This window comes from Protomyctophum bolini (genome assembly GCF_963924005.1).
Source record: "Protomyctophum bolini genome assembly, chromosome: 2".
Classification (NCBI taxonomy): Eukaryota; Metazoa; Chordata; class Actinopteri; order Myctophiformes; family Myctophidae; genus Protomyctophum; species Protomyctophum bolini.
This window is the reverse complement of record NC_137863.1, coordinates 43,746,074-43,757,573: the sequence shown is the minus strand read 5'-3', so window position 1 is coordinate 43,757,573 and position 11,500 is coordinate 43,746,074. Positions and strand designations below refer to the sequence as shown.

Below are 11,500 nucleotides of genomic sequence, written 5' to 3'. Positions count from 1 at the left end.
CATAATGTTATGACGGCCCAGTTAGAGTTACTGGGGGTGTTACAAACCTCTGCATCCTACCCCCCCCCCCAACCCCCGGAAATTCCGTGCATAGCATAGCATGCTCTGCGCTTAATTTCCCATCTCTCCGTTTCATCAATAGGCCATGATGCAATGACCTTTTGCTGACAGTAGAAGATTCTATGTGGGACAAAGATTGCATTTTTTTGACCACTCAACTTGAAATCCATATGATCAAAGTGAAGGTTGAAAAATTCACCGATTATGTCATGTGTTCATTTATCTTCAGCCATATACGTATAGACTCCATTTGACACAAATCAACACCAATGCTATAGCCTATCTGCTATCCACGTTTCTGCAAAGTACTGTGGATGCCTACCAGGTTTGATAAACGACTGAGAAATCTGAGAGAATCTGTCCCTGAAGCTGTGAAGAAATCTGGCAAAACACTTTCATTTATCTTGGAAATTCACCAAAAGCCACTCAGACTGCACCATTGTACTGTACGTAGATACATTTCTTTATTTTTTATGAATAAAATATGTATATATATATATATATTAAGAAAACAAAAAAAAACGAACAAAAAAAACAATGTACATTATTACAACACTCTCCTTGCATGTTATATACATGACAATAATAAAAAATAAAACACTGCACTATGCAGTGTATAACTTATGATACATGGAAACATTCGATAACATTAAGTCATTATTCTGACCATTCTCCTTACTATAGTTGTACATAACAGCTGGTGTTTTTGGTCAGCAACTACTGGTAATTGTCATAAATAGTATAGCTTAAATAGTTGCATAATATAGTTTTGAGGTATTTCTGGCACAATTACATGAATGTTAGTTTTTAACATATCTTTTTTTTCTTTTCTATTTACAGAGCAGCAATAAAGGGAGTTACAGACCCTCAGTAGGCCAAGATGGTATCATGTTTTTTCTGTTCATCCAGGAGAGTTGAATAATGGAACCTGGATAAGGAGGCAGAAAACAGAAAGAATGAATTACCGCCGAAGACACATTTTGGATATCGTGTTTTTGTAGTAGCTGTCTTTGGACTGGGATTTAAGCATTTCCAATGAGTGTCTCTCAGAGCACAATGAATCAACTATACACTGTAAATCCCTGGAACATGTGACGCGTTTAAACCTAAACACCATGTGTGTAATAAGAAAATGCCAAGTGTTTATTAATATTCATACAACACAGTAGAACACGCGTTCACTCAAACACCTCACAAGAACACCTATAGTGTTCAAATTCTAAACACCTATATGACTGACTTTGATTGACAGGGATTAAACATGTTCTTCTGTTTATAATCTAAACACTGTGACACGTTTAAAAAGTGTTACAAATGATGTGTTTAAAACAGTTTTGTCGACCATCAAATGTTGAGGTATTTGCACTCGAGTATTTCCAACTTCCAATACTTTTACTTCTACTCCACTATTCATTATTTTTTTGTACATTTGGATTATTGTCATTACAAAACACACAAACCAAGCTTCAGCCCCACATTTCGGCCTTTTTTAAAATAGCAGATCTACTAAGAGTAGATCGGCTATTGTCAAAATATTGTCATGCATTTGAAAACTTGAAATAAGACATTCAGTGTACTTTCTACTTTTGGTACTTTAATTACATTTTGATAGCAATACTTTTATACTTTTATAACTCATGTAATTATTTTATTTCAGGGGATTTCTACGCTGCAGTATTGATAGCCTTATACTTTTACATAAATGGAAAATGTGAGTACTTTTTCCACCTAAAGAAAAAGTTATACCTATAACTAATTAGCTGATAAAAGGAAGAATCAAGGGAACACACCTTTACTCATCTCCTGATGAAGGCTACCGGCACTTCCCTTTTGGGAACCAGTAGTCCAGAATGGATCACGTCAAGTGGTTTATCGTCCGTCGCCACAATCTCGTAGTCTCTGACCAGCTGTCACATGGAAGAGGTCAAAAGAGAAACCAATTAGGTATAGATGATAAAAAAATAAATGCCAATTGATGGGGGAAATGCCAGCTGTTGGTTAGCTTTAATCTATTACAATGAACATAAATCATCCATTTGTCCTCCATACAACTTATGTTATTCATTTTTTTAACACATCCTCTCAGGTTCTGTATAAAATCTCAACCAACCAACGTAAAAGATACTGTGCGTCGTTTGACGTCGGCTGACAGATTTCTTTTTGCCTTTGAGAGGTTGCTCTCGACGAGACAGAAGGCCAAATTGTCACATGTATACTCCTCACAACAGAACGATAGGAGTTCAAGATAAATAAATAAAATCTGAAACTGCCCTTTAACCCATTGATGCCTGAGGCCGAATCTGGGAACGCCTTGTATAGGGCCTGACCTAAGGTTTCTGAAAACCTTCAAATTCTGATGATTTTTTTTTTTAAATAGTTATGTTGCTACATGTATAGCAATAGCTGATGAGACACAGAGAGAGCGCCGGCATCAAGGGTAGAACAACATATACGTTGCACCAGGCGTCAATGGGTTTAACTACATGCCTATGAAGTCTGGTCTTTACCCAGCACATCGCCAACTGCAGCTGCAGCTCTGCCAGTCTTCGGCCGATGCACATCCTCTTTCCGATGCCAAAGGGCACGAAGGCGAACGGGTTGATGGTGCTGCTCTCACGTAGCCAGCGCTCTGGTTTGAACGTCTTTGTGTCGTCAAAATACTCCTCGTTGGACCCCATTGCGTGACAGTTGATCATTAGAACTGTCTGTAAACAGGAAAATAAATTTATATTTGTTATTTTTGAATAATATTGTATTTGTACAGTATTTTACATGCATCCCACAAAGACCCAACCCACAACGTCATCATCATCATCCTATTCAAATAGATTATAGTAGGCTGCAAATGACCAAAAATAGATACAGAATTAGTTACTGTAAATCTGATCCCTTCCAGCAATGAACGGCATATAGCCAGTGTTATAAGAGATTACAGACTATATAGTACAGTTTCAATAAGAGTTTTTGTTTTCAAACGTGCTTCACACTTCAGTCATCTGTCATTTTGATATGAGGAGGTATAACCCATTCTGAACGGGAACCCATTTTGGTGTCAGCATCATGTTATGCTTTAGCTATTGAAAAATAGCAGATCTACAAGCTCATAGCGTGCCACCGAGTGGCGCGCTACGAGCTTGTAGGTCTGCTATTTTTAGAAAAATCGAAGAACGACTGACATTTTTAGAATCTGATCTCAGGTCAGAATGGGTTAATCAGACCAGTGTGTGTCCAGTGGAAACCTCGTATGAATCTGATCTCAGGTCAGAATGGGATAATCGGCTCTTATCATACTGTATGGTAGGGAGCGAGGAGGACTAAGCCACTTACTCCTTTGGGAATGTCGTAATCTCCCAACACAGTGTCTTTGTCCAGGGTCCGACTCGTGAAGGGTACTGACGGTGATAACCTGTAAGAAAACAGAGAGAGAGAGAGAGGAAAGAAATAAGTAGGCCTACTTGGATATAATAGGCTATATACAGTATGGTCTAAGAAGAGAAAGTATTAAAGACATGCATTATAAATGGTGCATTTATATATAGCGCCTTTATCCAATGCCGCTTTACATCGATTGGTGCATTACATTCAGGGGGCGGCCTTAAGGATCGGGAGGCCCCGTTCATGACGTCATAATTTTAATAATGAATATATATATATTTTTTTAATTGTCAGTGTGTATTATTGGACTTCAAAGCATGAACAGCATACACATGGCCAAGTAGAAAATACAATGCAATGATGCAATCCCAACTGTCAGCGCTGCTAGTGCAGTGAGTGCACACACTGGGAAGTGGGAACAGTTACAACCAAACAACACACTATACTACTACTACTACTGTGTCTTTTTCCCAGGAGGCCCCTGGAAACTCGAGGCCCGTTTCAATTGAAACATACTGTATATAAGGCTGCCACTGATTACACTCACACACACACATTCATACAACGATGGTGGAGGAAACCATGCAAGGCACCACCAAACTGCACATCGGGAGCAATTATGGGTTCAGCGTCTTGCTCAAGGACACTTAATCGACACTGACTCTGGGGGGAGCCCGGGATCGAACTGCATGGGAATCCGGCCACTCTACCCCTGAGCCACTGCCGCTCTCTAAGCTAATGGAGAATATATATTTTTTTTCAAAAGGCAGTCTGTATATAGCTAGATGTAATCTCCTGTCAGTGGTTATGAACATTCCCTGATGAACATGAAAAAAAAACCACCTTGTGATTACACGAGGAAAATGGGGACTGTGATGCATGGGTGGGTGGAAAAACGCTTCTTAATCTCATGTGATACAGGTAAACGATAACAGCGATGGCGCAACACGTACCCACATTGTAACCATAACTGTATTATCTGATTTGTGTCCTTGTGACTAATTTCTCCGACATCATCAAATAAACCGTCTTTATAGGGTTTCTTTATACTTAACCCATTTTGGGGGCGGGAAGGGAACCCGTTTTTTGGTGTTATAGCATTACGTTATGCTTTAGCTATTTAAAAATAGCAGATCAGCAAGCTCATAGCGCTTGTATAGGTCTGCTATTATTTTTTTTAACTGTCAGGATTTATCTATGACATTTTTTTTAGAATCTGATCTCAGGTCAAAATGCATTAATTAAAGAACCACAATTCATCTGTGCGTTATATATAGAATCTGATCTCAGGTCAGAAAGTTTGCTAAACATTTCCCCCCTCGCCACTGTTCTGCGTGTACATATGGTATATACTGTATAACTGTTTGACAGACTTCCTGCAGTGCTTTTATTACCCCCCTCCCCCCTATTTCCCAGTACAGCTCACAACCCATGTAGCCAAAGAAGGGGCCCCACAACATAGGCCTGTTTTTTTTTTTCAACCCCAAAGATTTACTGTATTATAATACCTCATGGACTCCTTGAGGCATGCCTTGAGGTAGGGCATGCTCTTGAGGTGCTCGCCACACGGGTCCCGGCCGGCGGGCACCACGTCTCTGATCTCCTGGAGCAGCTTCCTCTGGGCACCGGGGTTACGTGACAGGTTGAAAATGGCCCATAGCATGCTGTTGGCGGTCTAGAGAAATCATCAAGCATAGCGAGAGGGAGAAAGAAAGAAAGAAAGATGAAAGAGGCAGAGAGAGAGAGAGAGAGAGAGAGAGAGAGAGAGAGAGAGAGAGAGAGGGGGGGGGGTAGGAGGGAAGGAGGTGTCATTTAGTGAGGCAGCTACTAAGTGCATTCCAGTGTGGGGTCCTCCTGCGGGGAGCTTAAGAACAGTGTGTTGTTCCTCAAAGGGTTTCTCAGTGAAATACACTCCACTTCATTCCTCTGTATCCGAAGCACGTACTATACTGTATAAGAACAGTTTGTTTTCCCTTCCTGGAGTGTAGAGAGAGAGAGAGCCCCTACTACACCCCTCCCGTCACGTGTACTGGCAAAAGGTTTAAATTGTTCACTTATATGTGTGAACTGGTTTGGAGTATTGCTACTAAGAAATGATTATGAAAACCCTGATAATGTGATAACCCTTGTCAGCTGTTAATACCACTAAAAAAAAGGAGTATATAGGCTCACAAAGCAAATTGAAAACAACCTGTGCTGGTATTAATCGATCAAACCCGAATCCTTATGAACACGTTTTGTATATAGGCTAAACAACGTTGGTTGCCCCAGGGCAATGGTTAGAATAGTAGGGCAGCCAGCCTGAAACTGTACATAGCTAGATGCAGTACAGAGTGACTGTGTGTTAGAGTATTGCCTGCAACCTTACGATATAGGTATCACGATACAGAGGCCGCGATATGATATATACTGTATACGTTCATTCTCAAACAATGACCAATTCAGGGATGGGTATATTTCCGACATCCTCATGATCGATACGTAAACACGATACAGAGTCCGACCTATAGACCACTAGATTGCCGACGTTTTGACAAATATATTGTACCGAAATGTTAAAAGTTTCCAAAACCAATTTGAAAAAAAACTTCACGGATAACATTTAAACAAAAGAAAAAGCAAAGGGAAAACAAAACAAAATAAAAACAAATAATGTTTGACGTACGAATGCAAAAAACGATCTAATATACAACGTGTCAGACGGAAAAACTGATTCTGACGTTTTGTTTATTTAAAAGCCGCATCGACTCACACGCGACATTTCCTATAGCCCTATATCGATATGGTATACAATGCGATACGATTATCGGCAAAGAAACACGATAATCGAGCTATATCGATGAAATGAACCGTATATATAGTGTGTGCTCACCGTCTCGACGCCTCCTATCTGTAGCTCGGTGACGGCTGCGTACAGCTCCTTCTTAGACAGGCAACTGTTGTGCAGGATGTCGCCGATCAGGTCATCCGGAGCTCCAGTGGCGCTTCTGTTTAGCCTCTTGTCTATGTAGACTTTGGCTATAATTATGAACAAAAGATCGAAACCCAAAGTAGTTACAGGCCGTCATTGTGCTGTATATATAGTATACTCTGTAAATGCTCGACAGGGAAAGTGTAGTAGTATAATGTTAGTATATGCGCACATTATTGTGATATGTTGAGGGTTTTTTTGCGTCTTAATATTGTCAGTTTAATTGAAGTATCACTTGAGATTCAGGAGGACTATAGCGACTGGGGGATATCTCTTGGCCCGTACGTGTCGACATGTCCGGGCTATCATATCTGTTTTCCGCTCTTCAATTCCCCGTGACCCGACATTATAGTTATAGTAATAACAGTCACAAAGGCACAATAAATAAGTATAAGCCTTTGCCGAGTCCTGAGGCCGATAGGGTTATAGTAGGGTCTCCTGTTTCCGTATATATAGCGTGAGGCAGCTTGATGTACAGTGCCATACACCCCCTGGGACATGCTATAGTATGTCACAGGGATTTAGATGCATGTCTAATCAAAAAGTAGCAAAGGTGAGCCATTTGATGCTTGGGGGGGGGGGCGCCATTCCGTGCGGCTTATCGTGGCAGTTTTAACAGAGAGAGAGAGACATTTCCATGTTTTGGTTGTCTTTTAAAAGTGTCCTGATAATAGAAATTATTTTATTTAATGTGTACAAGCTTTTGTTTGGAAGAAGGTCCACATATTGCTGCAGCTACAAACGAACCGACTATACTTGTCAACTTGTACTCTCCCGAGTACTCTTCAGCAAACAAACTATATAAAATGACCTCACTCACATGCACCACCGACTATTGGTACTTGTCAAAGCCCTCGACCGACTTTTATCTCGTGAACTCGTCCACTAGAACAACATGTGCATTGTGCACGCTAGTGTTTATATGGCGGTGGTGGTGTTTGTGTGTGCGCGCGTGTGTGCGCTAGAGAAGGAGATAGATAAAGAGTGGGGTCATAAAAGTCAGTGCCAAGTAAATAGCACAACAAACGGTTGGTAGCAAAGCCCTCTCATCTCCTCTCCTCCCCCCCCCCCCCCCCCCCACCTGCTACAACAAACATTTGGCAGCGTTCTCCCCCGAAGGTCATTCAGTTTACTACAACTCAGGCTCTAGTGCCCGGTCGCCAGGAGAATGAGTATAGCCGAGGCACTCGGTTCAAATCTCTCTCTCTCTCTCTCTCTCTCTCTCTCTCTCTCTACCCTCTCACCCTCACTTTGCTCTCAGTCTCTCGCTCCTGAGAGACTCAACAACAAAAAGCGACGGTCAGTGTTCATTTAACACTGAGAGTGTGAAAATGAAACCTGTATATAAGGGTCTCCAGTTGTCTTTCTTCCCCCTCGCTCTCTCTGTATACCACTGAACTGGAAATGAGCTTGGGCTATAGTTTGAGAGTCGCGGGTCATTTGGAGGAGCACGGTGTCTATGTGTGTGTGTGTGTGTGTGTGTGTGTGTGTGTGTGTGTGTGTGTGCGTGTACGTGTATTTATTTAGACGAAACTAAAGAGTGTGGTCAGGTGCGTGCCGACTGTTGGCGTGTTGAGAATGCGGGGCTCCATACCTGTGGCGAAGAGGCAGTCCCATGCTTCCGTGTGGTTCGTCCATGTCTTGGTGTTCAGTCTCTTGTGGAACTCGAACGGTGTCACCATCAGCGTCCCAAATGTACTCATCATCTAGGGAGAAAGATTGATTGATTGAAATGTGTATTAACAGTTTGCAGAATGACAGTATACATTTCAAGCACAAACTCAATACAAAGCATGTTAACTGTGAGTGGACAACCCAATTAAGCATTGCACTTGTTTACAAGAGGGGGCCACCATGTCACGACAGAGAGTTGTGTGTGTGTGTGTGTGTGTGTGTGTGTGTGTGTGTGTGTGTGTGTGTGTGTGTGTGTGTGTGTGTGTGTGTGTGTGTGTGTGTGTGTGTGTGTGTGTGTGTGTGTGTGTGTGTGTGTGAGTGTGATGTGAGTGCGCAGGAGCCCGGAGAAATCTTCGATCCGTTATTTTCTACGGCGCCTGCAACCCTTCTTGACCTTTGTAAACATACCGTATATATATATACACTAACATCCTATATATCTAGTCCCGGTACAGTAGAGAGGCTATATTGGTTTGACCCAGTAAATCCTGCACTGTACTCTCAAAGAGTGTGGAGATAGTGTGGGATTGCTGCAGTGAGTTGTATAGCTGACCCCGGTTGAGGTGAACCTGTTGAACTATTTCAAGGCATACAAAGAAAGGCTTACTGCAGAGAGAGAGAGAGAGAGAGAGAGAGAGAGAGAGAGAGAGAGAGAGAGAGAGAGAGAGAGAGAGAGAGAGAGAGAGAGATCCCCTTTACATTAGCATGTGACACTCTGTGGACATTTGGGATAGAGAGAGTGAACATAAAGCATGGAAGCCAGGCAGACAGCGATCTGGATAAACATTGTATAATGCCCAGGTGTGATGATGAATGATAAAGCCCTTTATGACTATTATGTACTGTATATACGCAGACACAAAACACAAAACATTAAAGACAGGTGCGTGCTGCTGCTTGACAAGCATAATATACTTACGGTTTTAACAGCAGTGATAAAGTTCATGGCTTCCTCGTTAACATTTTCCTGTAGGAGTCCAAACCTCTTGTCGTAGAGAACTAAGCAAATGGCTGTAATGACATTGTATCAGAGATTAGAGAGAAGTCATGCTGAAACTTAAGGTAGAGCCTATAGAGCCCATATAGCATAGAGAATGCAGGCTTGTAATCAATTTCCAATTAAATTCATGTGAGCTACTGTTTAATATGCATGGCCACATACACTGTAATAATTAGCCTATGAGCATGAGGTAACATGAATCAAGATAAATGCTTTTCGTTTTCATAGTAAATTGCTAAATATAAAGCAGGTAACTTACTTTCCATCGACCATTTTTTCAATTCGAAGTACAAATCTCCAATATTTCCATTGACATTCGTTTTTTCAATTCTGTCAACAAAATCGGCCAACACCTAATTACGAAGACAAAACAAAATGACAGTTTTGAATAATTATGTAATAGACTATATATATGAACAAAGTCATTATAGGGCAGCATCGGATATAGGCCATATCTTTCACATAATATATAAATATAGGAGACTTACCTCGTTTATTTTGCCATCTTGTTTGACCACTTCTGTGGGCTTCATAAGTTTCTGCTGAAAAGCGCTCCTCGCCCTCTGCCAGTCTTTCCCTTCCCTGCATGGAAACCGCAACGTTGTTTAGCCTCTTCATTTAATTCATGAAAAGGCGTAGTCGTAGCCCTAAGCTATAGCCTACTACTACTCCAATGGTAACGCAGACAAATAGCAACGGACAGATGCGAAACTGTATCAGCTTATAACTTACAGAATGAGAAGCCCGTACGCCTCGCCTCTGAGGTCTCGGTAATCTTTCCACGGTTTGATCTCCAGCCTCTGAGGGTGGTTCCCCTCCTTTCTGTAGAGAGCTTCGAGCAAGCAAGGAGCGCCAATGTTGACCGATTCAAATGGGCCCAGTTTCATCCGGAAAATCTTTCCGAATTTCTTGTGATAGTCAACCTGGAAAGTGCATATATTTGTATACAACTTCAATATAAACGGCACAGACATTTGCGTTTATAAAGAACTTGAAGAATTCAGCATGCGTGCGTGCATGTGCGTGCACATGCCTCGCGAGATCGAGATAAGATTCAAAACTTATATAATAACACTTTTTTCAAATCACAATAATAAATACTATTTGCCGTATGAATTAATTGACAATATATATACACGTACCAGTGCCACGTGCTGCTTCTTCAGACCTCCTTTGAAAAAGAGTTGTATCAGGCTTCCTAACAGGGGCAAGTTGGTGGGACCGGGGAGCGCGTCTAGGCTGCGCGCTCTGCTGCTGTGCGCAGCGGCGTCATGGTGCGGGCACGACGACTGCGCTGCTGCTGCTTCATGCAGCGCCTCCACCGCATGAGCATCCTTCTCCCCTCTCTTCAGACCTCCTTTGAACCAGAGTTCTATCAGGCTTCCAACCTGCAGGGGCCAGTTGTTGCTGCTGGGACCGGCGGGGAGGGCGTCGTCTAGGCTGTGCGCTCTGCTGTGCGCAGCGGCGTGGTGGAGGTGCGGGCATGACGACTGCGCTGCGTCCGCATGATGAGCATCCTTCTCCCCCAGCACGCACACCGAGGACGTGGGCTTCAAGTGCTGCGGCAGCCCAATGGACTTCTTGTTCTTCCGCAGCAGCTCCAGTATCTGCGGCACCTTTTGGATCTGCGACCTCATTCTCAATCTCGAATCATAGGCTATACACAACAAAAAAAAAAGTGACTGACTGCAAATTCTCTGCGGTTGCTGCAGTGCAATTTTTGTTGCGTTGCCAATTATCTTTTGGGTAGGGTTTCGGCTTTCGGGTTTTCTTGGAATTGTGACCTTCGCCACGACATTATATATACCCCGAGAGTGTTTATTCCTGACGTGAACTGAACCAATCAGGGAATGGTGTGGCCGTCGAGCCCACCATTCGGATCCGCACGCTGAGAGAGGGATTGCATGACCCCAGATAGACCGAGGAAGTGCCCTTGCCCCCACCCCACCCCACCCCGCACCGTGTCCCCTGCTTTATAAATAAACACGCTATAGGCCTTCAGTGAGGTGACGCGGTTCGCTTGAACCATTTCGTATGATGGCGACCCGCGATTGGGAGAGAGAAGAGAAGCGAAACTTTGGCAAAGCAAATACTATACTGCCACACTTCTGCACCGTGGACAAATATTTGAGAGCTTACGAGTTGCGCGCTTTGTTTGTGATTGACAGTCTCTCTCTCTCTATCTCTCTCTCTCTCTCTCTGTGTGTGCATGCGTGCGTCCGTCACGGTCCGTGCGTGTGTGTATGTGACAGTGTGTGTGCGTGCATACATGTGCGTCAGTGCGTGTGTGTGTGTGTGTGTGTGTGTGTGTGTGTGTGTGTGTGTGTGTGTGTGCACTCCCATGGGTGCGGGGCAAATAGGCCAGGTATAATTATTGGAGGTGTTATAATAATAACCCATGTTTACCCCCAAACCCTGCA

At 42.8% G+C, this 11,500-nt stretch overlaps 1 protein-coding gene across 1 annotated transcript; it reads right to left on the bottom strand.

Moving 5' to 3' along the window:
* Positions 1-714: 714 nt before the first annotated feature.
* cyp24a1 (cytochrome P450, family 24, subfamily A, polypeptide 1) lies at positions 715-10,717 on the bottom strand (the record flags this gene model as incomplete). The annotated part of the gene is made up of 12 exons (XM_080791096.1): positions 715-988; positions 1,847-1,967; positions 2,568-2,765; positions 3,388-3,466; positions 4,944-5,110; positions 6,308-6,453; positions 8,001-8,112; positions 9,000-9,091; positions 9,340-9,433; positions 9,569-9,662; positions 9,813-10,003; positions 10,223-10,717. The coding sequence occupies 11 exons, from the start codon at positions 10,715-10,717 to the stop codon at positions 1,857-1,859; spliced, it is 1,779 nt and encodes a 592-aa protein (XP_080647222.1). The 3' UTR covers positions 715-988; positions 1,847-1,856.
* Positions 10,718-11,500: the final 783 nt, after the last annotated feature.